Below are 17,589 nucleotides of genomic sequence, written 5' to 3'. Positions count from 1 at the left end.
AATCATTTTCAATTTACATTTGGCACTATTATTAATTCGAAAAATATGAATACAAGACACAAATAACAATAATACACCAGCGGATACTCATATATATATATGTTAATAGTTAGCTATTCAATGTTTGATAATAAGTCATTTAAAATAGATTTATCTGGTTAATAAACCATAAACGCAATAAAACTATAGTGGACAATTCATTTGACAATACACTAATACTAGGTCCTTGGATTGTTTAAGCAATCATTTACCAACTTGTTGTAGTTTAGCGAATCGTAACAATTATATACATTGTTATTACCAGTACCCGAAAATACATAATTGTATTTTACATGTTTAGGTTATCAAGGAAAAGAAAGCTGAATTTGACCAGAGATTAAAAGCAACTAATGATAAAGTAGACGTAACCAACAATGACGATGGTGAGTTATTTGGGACCGTGAATTTAAATAATCATTGTTTACTATATATTTTCCAGTGCAACAGTATAAGCAATAATAAGAGTTACCTGCATAATAAAAATTTAGAAGTTCTAAATAAGATGTATGATTGTTTAGAAAAATATTCAAAATTATTTTTGGACATATTGTTCGAATTGAACAATAATGGTGGAAACTTCTCAGATTCCGATATTAGGGATGAGGTTGTAACGATGATGACTGGGGTAAATATATATGTTGTTATAATTCATATATCTTTGTTGGAAAAATGTCTTGAATAAAATATATAAAATATGTAATTACAGGGTAGTGAAACCAGTGCTATCACAATCTGTTTTTGTCTTTTGATGTTAGCTATAGATCAAGATATACAAGTAAATATATAATACGTAGCCTATAACAAAAATTTAAAATATTCTTGAAGTAGATTTGACATTTTTTAAAAATTCAATATTTCTGTATACACTAATGTTAAATACTAAAAAAAAAAATAATTAATAATAACTACAATTTTCTTTATTCGCGTTTCATTTAAATTGGAATTTCATTAAAACAATGTAATATTATATATCTAACTATTTTATTAATAAATCTGATTTATATTTTAGGATAAAGTATACGATGAAGTTTACGATATATTTGGGGAAAGTGACCATATAATAACTATTGAAGACACTACTAGACTAGTGTATTTAGAACAAGTGTTAAAAGAAACCCTTCGGTTATACCCTGTAGGACCAGTGTTACTCAGAGAAATTCGAGAAGATCTTAAAATATGTGAGTGAATTCAAAAATGTACTACCGTTGTATAAATTAATATTAAATTAACTGTAATTTAGTTTCAAATGATTACGTACTGCCAAAAGGAACAACGTGTGTTATAAGCCCAATAGCCACGCATCATAGTCCTGATTTGTACCCAAATCCTTGGTCTATTAATCCTGAAAACTTCAGCCCAGAAAATGTCGCTAAACGCCATAAATATAGCTTTATTCCTTTCAGTGGTGGTCCAAGGGGTTGCATAGGTAAAGAAATATTTTATGAAATCATAGTTATAATATATAACTCCTATATATTCTAATACTATTGTATTTAAATTTAAATTTAAACGACAGGATCCAAATATGCCATGATGTCGATGAAAGTCACTGTGTCAACATTTTTACGACACTTTAGTGTGCATACAGACATCAAATTAACAGACATTAAGTTAAAAATAGATTTATTGATGAGAAGTGTTCACGGTTATCCTGTTACAATTCGACCGCGAGACAAAAGACCAACATACTACAATATGCGAAATCAAAATAAGCAAGGATAATGCGCAGTTGATTAATATGATTAGTTTATTACTTTTGAGTTACCTGAATATAAGTTTTAATATTAGTGTATCATGTTTATTATTTAATACAAGACAGCTGGGTGAAGGAGAATATAATGCTAATTAATAATTATTTAGAAGCTTAAATTGTGTATTAAACATTTATATTAAATTAACTATATGATCAATAAAAAAAAAATTGTCTAACTTAATTAAAAACGAATAAAAAAACTTAGATACATAAGAAGTACTTATATGTTTTTAATATCGAAAAATTATATTATATTCAGTTTTTTAAGTAGTTTTCAGTTCGAATATTGTGTCGAGACTATGAAATTTTTTTTTATGTTTTCATTTCGTACCACCGCTATATTGTCTTATCAATATTTTGTGTTTCTTGCATATTTTGTATTCTGTCAAAATCAATAAATTAATAAATAATAATTAATTGTATCAATGCTGATTTTAAAACCGTTTGTTTGTAAATTACTGATGCAGTTATTTTATATTCTTTGTGTTATATTTTTTTATGACACCTACTTTATTTTAATGTTATAAGTTAAAACTAGTTTCTTACTATATTTAGCCTATATAGAGAATTAATCTGTCAATAGTGTAATATAACAAAGGCGTGATTTGGTATTTATTGTCGTGTTTTTTTTTCTAATTTATTATCATTGCTATGAAGTCAATTATTATAGGTATCACGAATCACTTTTAATCACGGTTTATTTTTTCTCGATACGGAACAAATATAAAATATATAATAGACGTATCTATATACATGCAGGGTCCAAGAATAACACGTTGAATCCACCACTTGTCGACCGTGCCACAGTCCGTCAACGAGCTAGTTGTGTTTATATAGTTTTATTTTTATTGATATAATAAAACTATAAAACCATCCTGCATTTTGATATTTACGTCGTCAGTATATCTTGTGCGTACATCGCGCACTTTATAAAAAGTAGTACAAATAATGCATATTATATCGCTTCAACTTCCCCGTACTCTTTATATTATATTATTATAAAAATATTATTATAATATTATTATTATTAATACTCATTATATTGACTATAGTTTTTCACTACTATAAATTTCATTACTTTACCTAAATTGTACTCAATAACTGAATGCAACATAAATAACTAATGATAGTTTTTATTCGCTCGTATACTCTTTTTATACCTATCTGTCTATAGACATTTATTCATAATCAAATTAGGGTATATTATAATACCTATTTACTTTGTAGTAGGGACAATGTATGATGCATGCATAAATTTAAAATACCAGTTCTACATATCTATCAATCAATTTATTTATTTTATGGTTACATTACAATTCCATTTAGATCTACATCCTACTTACCTTGGTTTAATATAAATATTTAAATGTGTTTGAACATTTTATCGTGTAATCTGTTACATTTAATACTTTAAACAAATGTTCATTAGTATTTGTATTCAGCATTTAATTTTTAAAGGTTATAAAAGTTTTTTTTTTTTTTAAGGAAAAAATATAATATACTTGAACTATAGTTAAGATCATACATTTTGTTGTAAGTATGTATTTTATTATCAGATATCATCAAATAGGTAGGTGTATTATAGGAGTACAGTATAGACATAGTTGTAATAAATAATTAGATACTTAAGTTTAAGATTTATATAATAATATGCTGTACTTAGAGCTTCCACCTTCAAAAGATTGCAGACCCATATAGGGCAGTCCCGATAAGCAAAATAAAAAAAAAAACAAAAAAAATCTACAAAACCTTATAAGCTAATTTGCATGATACTTATGAGATATGAGTTTATGGAGGATATAATAATAGCAATCAATAAGCCACTGTACAATATAATATTATGTCATATTAATAGTTAAAATCAATGAGTGTTGTTGTACACATCAATAAATGTAATAAAATGTATATTTTTAATACGTATATAGAGCTGGTGAATAATTTATAATTCATACAATTATACTGCATAAACTGCTTTTGGATTAAGAAAAATCGTCTATTTAGTTTCTGTCCAATAGTTTGGTAATCGTCGTGTGAAACGAACAAAATTAATTCAAGCGATCTTTGGTTTTTTGGCTTAATATTATTATAGCAATATTGGCCTGAGAGCCAATAATGTTTTTATATTATTTTTGGTTACTGTGCCTTCGGAAAATGGCCACTTGTCATTCTTACATCGTCTTCCCATAACGATTATATTGTATGTTCGTTTGTTTACGCAATCATCGATCGATATTCTCATGTCACTCACATCGATTGGAACCGGAAGTCGTCAATTTTCTTTAATATAACAGGATGATTTACCAAAAATGCTCATTACCTTTTTATCCTTTAATGGTGATTTGATTAATTCTGATTTTTAAATAAAATTTAGACTATATTTTAAAATAATTAGACTTTTTATGTCATTATTAAGAAGTGTTCTGAGACTAAATTTGAATGAAAATCACCATTTTGTATGAAGGTTGTTAAACAGGTGGTTTTTTTTAAATTGATATGCATTTAAATAGTATCAAACGAGTAGTTTCTTTATGTATATTGTGCGTATACAGGTACACTAAGGATAATACTCTTTAATAATGTATGAACCACCTATTTTAGAATCAATGTGTGTCCAAAAAAAGTTAATTCGAAAAAAAAACTATAAAAAACCAGCCAAGTGCGAGTCGAACTCTCGCACGGAGGGTTCCGTACCATCATCAGCTATAAACATGTTGGCAACACTGCTTATATTATGTATTCTAGAATTTTTAGTATTTGTTGTTATAGTGGCAAAAGAATTACATAATCTGCGAAAATTTCAAATTTCTAACTTTCGTGGTTCAAAAGATACAGCCTGGTGACAGTCGGATGGACGAACAGCCTTAGTAATAGGGTACCGTTTTACCGTACGAAACCATAAAAACAATTTGTACGCTACCCAGGCACGTAGCCAGGGGGGCCTGGGTGGGCCGGGCCCACCCTAAATATACTCTGGCCCAGGGCCGCCCCCCCCAAATTCAAAATATAATTATTTTTACCAATTATCAAAAATGTGATTATGCACATTGAGAAAAATCTATTGTGATTATTACTAGGTAATACAATTGTTGGACGTTGGCTGGGAAGAACGGTTCCGCTAGTGCCCCTGACGTACCACATGTCACAGGCACTAACGGGATACGGCTGCTTCCAGTCATACCTCTACAAGAGAGACAGGACCGCTAGCCTGATGTGTCTGCAGTGTAGGGGCGGTGGTATTAATTGATGAATAGGTATAAACAATGATGAATTAAAACTAAGAAATAATAAGTAACTTTTTTTGTTATCAGGTACTTTCTATTTTTGTAATTCTTAAATAGGTTATAGGTATAACTTGTTGTGAAAAAAAAAATTTTAACCAATTACCAACTAAAGGTAAATTATTTAAATTAATAAGATTCTTTGTATTGTATAACCCCGACAAGAATTTCAAAAAAAAAAATTATGGAAAATAATAAAAGGGCCAAAAATTATTGGCCCTCCTTAGTAGAAATTTTCTGGCTACGTGCCTGACGCTACCAGTGCTATATGGTGGTCTTAAAATCTAATATTAATAGATAACCATCATAAAATTATAAGTATTTTTTTTTCCAAAATGTATACACATGGTGCTACTATAACCATTGAAAATAGATTTCACGTGTTATATAATATTTTGTGACTTACCTACGTCATTTCTCATTTTCTCAAATATTTCGATCATTTTTTATAAAAAAATATAAAATACTATAACATATAGTTATATAGTAATATTATACTATAGGTATAGCAGGTATATATTATATAATTTTAAAATATGTAGGTAGTCTTGCTCTTATTGGATTTTAGATAATTTTTACAAACTATAAAAATATGTCAATTGATTAATCATACTTACTATAATTTAAAAATCATCAAACCCCCATCGAGTATATCTTTGAAATCTAGAAGTTAAAATAATTGACCCTAAAAAAATGCACAAATTAAAATAACTCAAAAACCAAAACCTAGAGAAAATGTTGATTTGGATATGACACACCTAAACAATTTAAAAAAAAAAACATTTTCGTTACAATTTACAGTAAAGAAGTATAATTCTCATTTGAAAAAAAAAATTGTATTCCCATATGACACTTCTTGAATGTATAACAAATTTAAAAATTTAAAAATATAGATATAGTCATATAGATATAGTTAAAAATACCAAAAAGCAGATTTTAGTATTATTAAAGGTAAAACATGGTAAATGAGCACTGTTGGTGAATCAATCTGTATCAATTATATGGTAATATGATACTCTTTATATTGGTTTAACGCTATCGTGCTACGAGTTTGAAGACAATAACTACTCAACATGATTGGTTTAGGTTGGCTTACAATATTCTTATAGCAGTAAAATGTTTGGTGGATTTACTGCTACTTTTATTATTAAAAAAAAATATCTGTCGGTTTCGATTACATATCTTGTATAATAGTGAGTGCTAAATCAGTTTGTAGTTTTACCCGCATTAGTATGTTCTGCACTGTATATATATTTACTATATATTTACTATATATAGTTACTCTTGAGAAACATTGGAGGACTTGGTCTAGTAACATTAAAATTATATGGTCGACATTTTTTCAATAATTTTTATTATTTAATAACACTCAACAGGTGTCAAATCAGAACGATCATACGCTTTTTACGTTTAAAAGTCTCTTTTGTATTTTATTTTGTTTTTGGATACTCTAATTCATCGACATATTATTTTGTGTTTTACGCTGATCCGATAATTCATATGTGAAATAATAATTAATAATAATATGTTTACATACATATTATATTTTTTTTCGAAGCCTCCCCTGTGATGGAAATACATTTTTGAATAACGAACGTGTTTACTTTACGCATGTGTCAGATGCACAATGGTTATTTTGCCTCAGGGATCAAAGTAAACAACGAATAGTTCGAATCCAACGTCCAACGGTGTGTCATAGTATCATAATATGGTTGTCTGCTACAGCCTACAACGATTTATTTAAATCTGCAAAGCCCGACATTAGCATACCGAACATGACCTATATTCTATTTAATTTATTTATGTTCCTGAAATTGGGTTTTTTTTTTAATTGTATACAATGCAAACAATAAAATCCATACTGAAATGACAATTTGCAATTTTTGGTTCGGGGTGGATGACTCGTAAACAGTCCGCTCATCAGAACATATTATTGTGTTTTACGCTGATCCGATAATAAATTCAGATGCAAAATAATCTAAAAATATAAAAATGAATGTTTGTCTATATGTCTGTCCTTTATGCATTCCTCAACCGTTCATCCGACTACGATTAAATTTGGTACAGATATAGGATTAGACCTTTGAGAAGAAAATAGGCTACTAAAAAATTGTAAATTAGAGGTTAAACCCAGGGAGGTGCTCAAACAGGAATATTTAGATTTACGATGGAAAATTTATTTATAAAATGTTGCTATTCGTCTTAATAATAATAATAATAATAATAATAATAATAATAAAATTGAGCCACGATTTCGGTGGTATAATGTTTTGCATTGTTTTTACATTGTTTTTCCCTTATTTTTACTTTTTTTGTCATCTTTATCTATAGGTACATACAAATTACGAATGTTTAGAATTTTTTATTTTTTGGATTTTAGTACGTTTATGTTAGGTTAGGATTTTGTATTAATTAGTTGTATTAATCCGCCGTAGGTTGAATTAAATAAAAACGACAAACTTGGTATAACTTTGATACTTTAGAGTTTAATAAATGATACACTTACGTACAAACCACACGGGGTCCACGATCTAACGCAGGTAGATTGCCTACTTGATAATATACTGCTCACATAATCACAAGTGAATCTCACTGACATCGAATGGATGGGATGGCTATGGATTAAAACATTTACATTTTAAAAGACATTGCTTCTACAGTGTTTCACACTCAAAAGGAGTTGAACAATCACAATTTTTTTTCAGGGCAACGCTGGGTAATTCAGCTAGTAATTAATAATAAACTATAATAATTGGTGTGGTAAATTTTAACGATGATATATTTTTTTTTCACAGAATATATTTTATAATGTTCTATTAACATGTTATAACATGATTTTAATTTAACATCTATATTGTATAATATTATATAACAGTGTTACAATTTATTCAATTTAAAATACGAGTTTCTAAAATTATTATTATTAAAATGTACCTATGTTTCATTAATTAATTACAGTCTCATCATAGTAAAAGTGTTATTAAATAATTGAAAATAAAATTTAATATTTTCGTTGTTTATATTGATTACTTCTATCTTTAATTACAAATGAAAAATAAATATGATTTGTTCCTCGATTTTCGTTCTTGCGAAACGCATTAAATACCCTTGGTTAATGTGGCAGGATAATCATCTTCAAAACGATACGGGATTACGGCTAACGAATTATTGATTTTAAAATTTTCACGACTGACTAAATATTAAAACCTAAAAGTATTTCACAACTATGAAATCAATGAATAACATTCAAACCCAGATTAAAATTATGCTTATCTCAATATAATATTTTTCCGGAAGACAATGAATAAATCATTTTTGTATAACAATATGTAATATTTTTACTGTTAGTAACTATTTGTGAAAAAAATAATTAATTATATTGACACAATTATAAATAATACCAACAAATTGAATGATAAATATGGTTTTTTTGTCGCTAAGAACGAAATATTAATTGTTATTACTTATTACCTCTTGTTTATTGGTACCTATTGCTTATATATTTCATAAAAAAGGCTATAATTAAATGGAGAATTTTAAATTTTGTGATTGGGTTCTGATTAAATATAAATAAAAACCGCGGTGTTCTAATTTATTAATGCTTAACTAAAATGAAAGAACAATTATTTTATTAGTTTATATAGAATTATTTTTTTTTTACAAAATAAAACCTACGGTTTTTCTGTTCTAGTCAACATTATTTAGTCCATCAATCGTTGAATCATATTTTTTTTCATATTATATCAACTGAAGCGTAAATAGTTCTGCATTTGAATGCATTTTTAAATACGCGAGGTTTATCAATTTAATTTTAAACAAGCATATCACGATTTAAAAAAAAAATGTCCATATAACATATTAAAATGATAAAATATATAATATAGCAAGTAGGCGCATACTATAATATCAAAAACAATAATATATTTTTAACGAATTAAAAACTATCACATCGAAATGTAGTGAGTGGGTCTAACCTCGTAAGATATGGACGTGGATCTACCAAGCTTACAATAATAACTAATAAGACTCGTTAGTTAGAATTTTATTTTGCAAACTACTTTTATATGGTATAAAATGGTCGATATAGTTTGTTTCTAGTCTTGACGACACGATTTAATAATAAGCCAATAGCACGTCCCCACAACAATAAATTAAATTCTTTTCAACATTTATTATTGATTCTGTTAAGTAAGAAATTATGAATATTACTCGACTATAGACTTTCCAATGTTTTATTATTATAAAATAAAATATATCTGAATCTTATACTAAAATTGTCAAAGGATTTGTTTATTTAAAAGTTTGAATTAGATATAATTATTAAATATTATAATAAATTGCTTTCAAATTATTAAATTATTATGTTGACTATAGAGTTTCAAAAATGATAAATTGTAGAGCTATTTACTTTTGATATTAATTTATCTATTTAATAATCTTATTGTTAATATTAATATCATGATTATATTATTATCTTACTTGTTTTATTTTATTCATATTAAACATGACAAAGCATGATTATGATTGAAATAATGTTATAACAAATTATCAATATTTTATATTTAATGGACGGCGCATTAGATAGGCAATAGTAATGCATGTATGCGCGCAGTGGCGTAAATTTGAGTAATTTTTCAATAAATATTTTTTACTTTTTGTGTCGAAAAATTATAGACAAAAGGTTGACACCCTCACAGTTATAAATATCTAAATATTAACATCATATAACTGCAGCAGTCATAGAAGTTATGCAAACATTATTAATAAATATTTTAGTGACAAATAAATTGTGTAATTATTCCTTTTACTAATTTATTAGTCTCTCACAGAAAAATAGTATTCAAGCTTAATCATAATAATTTAAAATCCAAAACAACGTGTTTTAATATTAATTTAATTATAGCTTAAAATAGTTGGGCACAATATTGTATGCACCCCCCCCTCCCATACGACTTACCTCGCAGAGTCTGCATATGTATGCGTAGCTATTATATGATTATCCTTATGTTCTTTGAAGAGATATTTTTTTCTAATTAGATAATATTTCATACAAATAATTGAGATTATCATTTTTTTTTCAGCTGTGACTCGATTTCTGGTTTCGAAAAATCAAATCATTAACGACACAGACAATGTTTTTTTCGATTCATCTGTGGATTGCGGGACATGTACCTATCGTAATGGAAACCATTAGATATAATATTGATTGTAATATTGATACGAAAAATCGTAGTGCTAAACTAATTCAATTCAAAATAGAATATAAATACCTAACTAAGACTATCAGTTACGCCTTACAAACATATAATAATTACAACAATATATAACATATATATAATTCATACCCATTCTTACGTTTATTTCGTAGGATTAAGTGCAAATATATATATTATATTAGGTAGAAACGCTTTGAATGGAGTAGGATTTGACAATTCAGCCAGCTATCGCTTATATATTTAAACGTTTGTATCAGTATTATTAATTCAAAGTTTCAGTTTCATTTATCAATACATATAGTTTTTTCTGATTTAAAATCAAAAATAACATAATAATTATTATAACTTTGTCCGATCGATTCGAAAAGTATGTCAATATTTTGAAAATTAATTGCGAATAATTGCAAATTGATTTTCACAATCTTCAAATAACTCATTTAAATATTATAAGCAAAAGACCGTTACGAGGGGCCAACTTTACGCAGCCCCCCGAGTTTTCCCAATCGATTTTAAAAATATGTCAATACTTTTCAAATTGATTTTTAGAATTTGCAAATCAATATTTATTTATTTGGCGAATTTTACAAGTTTTTTTGCCAGCCCAAATTGGTTTTGACAAAGATTTAAACTATTGCCATTTTATAGTGCATACATTAGGTATTATATTTTGCATATTTCGAAATTTAACCATTTAATTTTTTTAAGGATTTATTTTACGATTTAAATACCATATTTCATCTCTTAGTGTATATTAATATTGTAATATAAAAAAAAATATATATATTTTTGTAGTTTTGATTAATATCAAAGTAAAAATTATTGATTAAAACTACCTACAAAACAGATATTTTAAAGATATATTTATAGTATCATTCCATAATTTTATATTTATTATTTTAATAACATATTTAGAGAATAATATATCTTTTTTGATAACTTACTGTTGAGCTCATATTTTAGATTCTGAGCGATGAATGTATTGATTTTACAATGAGGCGTGTAATGTGTATGCTCCAGAAGCTACAGAGTCAATCATAAAGAAAATTAAACGTTCAACTCTAAATGTTGTATCGGGTGACATATTATGTTTTATCAGATGGAATTATTTAAAAAATAGTATTAAAATATTTTTCAAATCGATCGAACAAATTCGTGGGGCTAGTGAAAACACTTGTAAAATTCTCAAAAAAAAAAAAAAATATTTGCAATTAATTTGCAAGTTATTGGCATATTTTTCAAATTGATAGGACAAAGTCGAGAGGCTGCGTGAATTTGACCCCCCCTAATCGATTTAAGGTTCAATTTTAAATATCCCTTTATATTTTTAATATTTTATTAAATTATTTTATTATTTTCAATTTTGATGAGTTAGATTTGATCTATGTAATCATTCTATATTGCTTTTGAGTTTAAACATTTAACTTATTATCTAGGGATTAACCATATCATGACCTGTTGGGTATTGTGAAATCTTAACTTTTAAGTAACTCAATTTTTTTCTCATTTCAATATACATTTTAATATCATTAATAAACCTCAACGGTTTTATTTTCAACGTTGGTAACCTATACTATCTAAGTTTTTGTCTCAGACCGTCGAGAGATAAAAAAAAAAATAAAAAAAATGCCCTATAAACAAACACAAGTAAGTTGTTTAAAGCTATATACGTATAAATTGAATGATCCTATTCTGCGTTTGAGAAATGACAGGGGAAAAAAAATCTGTTTCCGCAACGATTTATGTTTGCGTAATTCTCAGGTAGAACTTAAAGAAATCCCAAGTAGTTGAAATCTTGTTTTATACCAGCCTTCTCGTTATGATTTGTTATCACAGATAAACTAGAATTCTTTCGTTTTTTTTTCTTCCGCTCCACACCTTTACATTTTTATGTCAAATGTTTCCCATTCATTCACACCGGATTTTTCGCTCTCCGCGCGAATATTTTATCTGTCACGCACCCAAGACTTATTTACTGAACGCGTATTTTTTCTATTTGTTCAATGTGTATTTTTTACATCGTCGTATTTTTCAAACATAATATTTTACCATACAAAATTACATTTCAAAAAAACACGTTTCGAACAATTTTCGTCTAAGGCAATCGAGCACACGTCATACGACGCTATCAGTTCAAAACTGTGTTTGCCCTTTAAGCATTAAACCTATACTATTCCCGTTTATTTAGCCACAAACTATGTTTGCGAATTTTCGTTGCAATAAAATTATTAACGAGTAGGTAATAATAAATTGTACACCGGGAGTTTAAAATATACAACAAAAATAATATTTTAAATATATTATTTTGGTCGGGTTTAGCTAATTATGATAATATTCATATCACCGACTAATATTAATAATATAATATTGGTTGATGAAATATGTACAGTAAAAAATATGTTTTTATAATACAATTATCATAGTCAGCTATCGATTTGATATAATTCCATTCTAACGTAAATTGGTTTAATTATAAACCTGTGTTTCCATTTAATATTATGGATTATTCAACTATTGGATATTATTTAAATAGATAAAATACATTTTTACTTATGCAATACTAAAATATATTGTAAATACCATGCCCACTATCAATATTATATTATTTACTACATACCTACATTTATCAAATTCAAATATTCTTTTTATAGTGAATATTATTATGTTTTATTATTAATCATAATATACTATTCACAATTACGCTTTAAACATTAAAATATTTCATCCATGTGTCATCCATCCGGCGTGGGAGTTGCATTAAATTTTTTTTTCTGTAACCTGTACGTTATAGTATACACAATTTTTATGATGATATTCATCATTCGTATAGCTATTCGTATAATAGGCGAACACGAAATGTGATTGTGTTATATCTAATTAATAGGTAAATAAATAGAATTCAAACCAAAAAAAATCAAAAACACTTAGTCAAAGGTTTATTAATACACTAATAATGATAACAACGTATTGTAGGAACCTTGACACACTACAGACATCCATATAATAATAATATGCATAATGTATAATAATGTATAATGTATATTATGTATGAATTTATGTATTATTACAATAATATTACAATAAAATCAAGTCGCTAGCAAAATAATAGTACGTTTTAATTGAATTTCAGTCAAAATTAAGAGTGCTCTGAAATAACTGTTTACATAATATGAGTATATAAATTATTACAATCATGGAGATATGTGTAATGTATTCGCGTATATGTACGAGATGATTATGTTTTTTTTAAACGCAGTGCAAAATCAGCTCGATATCAACAGGCTCTAAAGTCTCGTAAAACTCCATAGATGAGTATAATATTATAGAAGTCCAAGTCTGTAGTATAGACTCAACAGGAAAGTTGTTTTAGTAATTTATTTTATTGTTTTTATCCAATATACAGTTAGGCACCTACATCGAAAACAACAGCTATTATAAATATAGTGTTATTATAATGAATGTGAGGTTATTACTATTAATATCACCTAAATAGGTACCTACCTATACTTATACGATATTGTAATGGTATAATTTTATATTACATAGTATTATATAATTTTATTAAAATAATAATAATTTCATGTTAAGTTTTGGTTCACGTGGAATTTATTATGATTAACGTGATTTTTCAAAAAAAAAAATCGTTCGATATAATTTATTTTATGAAAAAATAAACCCGTCTACCAATATAATATTATATTATTATTATTGTTATAGATTATGATAAATGTGAAGGAAAAAATAATTAAATCGTTCAACTCACGCCCGACACGCTGTAAACACCCGCGTTAAATACGAAATATTGTGCGGCGCCGTTCGCGGAATAATAATAACAATAAAAAAAAATTATTTAAAAAACAAAAAAATCGACGCGCAATTTGCGTATTATTATTATTATGTGCTGACGTCTGAGATTACTGTAAGGGAATACGATTCGAGCGAGCATATTATTATATTCCCGCGTAATGACGAGTACACATTTCGGTACGATATTACGATACGGAAAAACATATTTTCATGTGCCATAAACACAACGTGCCCTAATGCAAAATCTATAAAACGCCCGGAAAAACCAAGAGCGTTTTTTATACGTAAGTCGTCGTTGTCGTCGTCGTCGTCGTCGGTGGCGTTCGTAGAGCAGGCAGGTAGGCAAGGTCGGTGGGTAGGTGGGTTAGTGGGTAGGTGAGGAGTATAGGTACAACTATATATATTTTATTGGCTGCACTACACGTATATTATTGTTTCGTTCGAGGGTTTTCGTGTGCGTTCGTTTTACTCCCTTATAACAGTAGTAATATTACTGTTATATTATTGGAACGCGCGTATTGCGAAAGATTCTGTTTCCGAGAACCTCCCGATATCGAGCCGAAGACATGTATATATATTATATATATTATTAATAAAACTATTATCCCTGAAGAAAAAAAATGTAAGAAAAACACAAAAAAACCGACCCTTAGGTCCTCGTCTCGTCTTCTCTCACGATCCGGTAGAATACGGATGAATGTTCGTAGGTATAGATAGTACCGATTTTCGAGCAAAGCGGCGTGGGTTTTTTTTCCCTTAAAAATATATATAAGACGTTATACATTTCGAGTATATGATTGTTATTAGTTACTATTACGACTGTCGTCTAAACAGACTGAAGGCGGAACGGATAATATTATTATTATTACATCGTGCGTAGAGGTTGGAATGAGGGGCGCGAGATCGAGCCTAAAATTAATCAGTTCAGACAGTCGGAGAGAGAGATAGAGGTACCTATAGAGAAAAAATAGAAATAAGAGGAAAGAAAGAGAGAGACTTGGCGATAAAGAGGAAAATAGGAATAGAGGGAAAATAGTGTTAGAGAGTGGGGGGGGGGGGAGGAAGGAAAGAGAGAGACTTCTGAGAATCTTAGAGTCGGTTTTTTTTTTGTAGTTTTTTGGCTTGCCATTTTTTTTCTCAGTTATTTTTATACTTAATTAAATAATTTATTTTACACAATATTAATATCATAATAATAATATCATAACATGCGATGTATACTGGAATGTCGTCGTCGCCGTCATCGTCCTGGTCGCTCGACGACGGTGCATTTGTTGTTGTTTAGACGGATGAGTGACGACGACGACGGCGGCAGCCACCGCCGCGTGTTGTTTATGCGTAGGTAGATACGTTATTAGTGCGGTTTCCAGTCGTTGGCTGAAACAAAACAAAACTGCGTATAATATTATAATATCGAGCAGGGGATGTGCGAGTCCAAAATGAGTTCGCGGCGGACAAAAATAGAGGAGGGTTCGATAAATTATTACGTACACGTGACCCTCTACCAACGCGAATATCGCGGGCCGGATGGTCGTCGGAAGTGCATGCGGGCGGCGTCTGTAATGCGCGTTGTGTAGGTAATACTATAATATTATTATTATTATATACGTATACGTATTATTATAATTGCAGTTGTAGACTGGGTATTATAATAGTGGTAACTGGTAGCAGTTGTACGCGAGTATAAAACGTATAATATTATAATAAAAAGGACTGCGGCGCGCTACTCGTCCGTCCGCTCGTCCGTTAAACGAATAAATAAATCGTGACAAACGGATAACCGGCAATTAATACTACGCACTTACCCTTGTAGTATACGTCTTTGTGCATGCTCGGGCAGTATTTCTCATCGTCCTGTAATTCAAAAAAGAAAAAAAAGGTAATAAATGAGTAAAAAAAAAAAAAAACAAGAGCGCAGTCCATTAACGTCGTCGTCGTCGTTGTAGCGAGCGGCAAACGAAACGGTTTTTTATTTATTCGGTCGGTGACGACGCGCGGTCACATTTTTATTAAATTATAATACTCGAGTAGAGGGTCAGTTGGAGAATATAATAATAATATTATGTCTTACGACTCTGACGGTATAAATAACTTAAAGTTTTCAAAATACGGTCCTCTGTGTTGGTAGGAGGGAGGTCGATGACCTGTAAAATCAGTGTAAAAGTGAAACCTTAAAATATCAGACACTCTCGGTACTTGAAATTGTGTCCGCTATATTCTTCAAAGGACTAGGTTTGCAATTTTTTCCCAAAAAACCGTGTCCGTTAGTGGAGGTCTTACAGTTCAACAACATATTTTTCTAATAATATATCAGTGAAGTGATTAAGCCGTAGCTATAGAGTGGATAGTTAGACTCATGAAAGTTTAGAATATGATTCTAATGTTCTTTAAAAGTACCTAAAATATTATCTTGTCGATCCGGTACTGGTTCTCCAAAAATAAAATAATGGTTTAGGTTCGGTTCCGGTTTTTTGATAAAAAAAATAAAGGGATCGGGTTCCAAATAATTTAGGTACTGAAAAGTATAATAATTTTAAATACCTATTTGGGATGTGGGTTCAATCAATAGGATGAGAAATATTAGAAAACTCATACATAATAATATAGTTTATACACAAACAATAATATCGTTAAATTATGATAAATACAATTATTTTATTTTTGAACCTTATTACAGACCTAGTATTTAAAAATTCCGGTTCGGTTCCGATACTTTATTTATTAAAACAAAGGTTTCAGTTCCGGTTACGGTTTTTAATATTTTAAAGGTTCCGGTTCCAGAACTGGTTCTTTTAGGTTCGGTTTCAGTCCCTGCTTCAAACTGGTAAATTGTAATATATACTGAAAATAAGCGTTTTTTACTTCATAAATTTTAAATTCTGTATACAAGTTATAGTAAGAAATATATTATACCTATTATAAAAGGTTTAAATTTTCTTGCGACGAAATAGTTACAACTCGAGAATGAACAAATATGATTTTTTTATGAACAATAATACAAAACAACAATATGAAATATATAGGATAATGAATGTTCTTTCTTCTCCAAAATACGTTTGAATATGCAAAATAGATTGTTTTCAACGAATTCTGTAATGGAGAACCCCAAGTGGTGGACTGGGAATAAAAATCAGCTTCGGGGAAACAGAAAACTCCGCTCAAATCTTGGGCAAATAATAAAATCCAAAAATAGTTTTTTGGTATCTTTATTTTTTATTTTTATTATTAGTTACAGAATACTTTCAGTTGTTCTTAAAAACACTAAAAATACTTTTATTAAATCTACCAAATGTACTCAATCATCCCAAAATTTCATCGGCCCAGACGGTGATCTCACACTCACTACCCTAGCTAGTCCGCCCCTGCAAGTGGTTCACATTTTTCATTTTCACTCTCTTTGAGATGCATAAAGTTAATAAATATATTATGTAAAAACCAGAAAATCCTCGGTCTTTAGTTAACTATGTCAAAATTGTTATAGATTATCTGATAACAACTA

At 28.6% G+C, this 17,589-nt stretch overlaps 2 protein-coding genes across 2 annotated transcripts in view; one reads left to right on the top strand and one right to left on the bottom strand.

Annotated features, from left to right (window-relative positions):
* The first annotated feature begins 347 nt into the window (after nucleotides 1–347).
* LOC100167018 (cytochrome P450 4g15-like) lies at nucleotides 348–1,858 on the top strand. Its single transcript, XM_029487993.1, has 5 exons — nucleotides 348–664; nucleotides 746–814; nucleotides 1,049–1,217; nucleotides 1,280–1,465; nucleotides 1,556–1,858. The coding sequence occupies exons 1-5, from the start codon at nucleotides 542–544 to the stop codon at nucleotides 1,759–1,761; spliced, it is 753 nt and encodes a 250-aa protein (XP_029343853.1). The 5' UTR covers nucleotides 348–541; the 3' UTR covers nucleotides 1,762–1,858.
* Nucleotides 1,859–13,197: 11,339 nt separating this feature from the next.
* LOC100167576 (carbonic anhydrase-related protein 10) overlaps nucleotides 13,198–17,589 on the bottom strand; it is a 267,663-nt gene continuing 263,271 nt past the window's right edge. The window contains exons 10-11 of the mRNA XM_029487972.1: nucleotides 15,896–15,944; nucleotides 13,198–15,467 (exon numbers count right to left, since the gene is read on the bottom strand). Coding sequence (XP_029343832.1) covers nucleotides 15,445–15,467; nucleotides 15,896–15,944 — 72 coding nt within the window. The 3' untranslated portion in view covers nucleotides 13,198–15,444. The remainder of the gene's footprint in view (nucleotides 15,468–15,895; nucleotides 15,945–17,589) is intronic.

The sequence above is a fragment of the Acyrthosiphon pisum genome, chromosome X, assembly GCF_005508785.2.
Source record: "Acyrthosiphon pisum isolate AL4f chromosome X, pea_aphid_22Mar2018_4r6ur, whole genome shotgun sequence".
In the NCBI taxonomy this organism is placed as follows: Eukaryota; Metazoa; Arthropoda; class Insecta; order Hemiptera; family Aphididae; genus Acyrthosiphon; species Acyrthosiphon pisum.
Note: the sequence above shows the minus strand (reverse complement) of the source record. Positions and strands in the feature narration are given on the sequence as shown.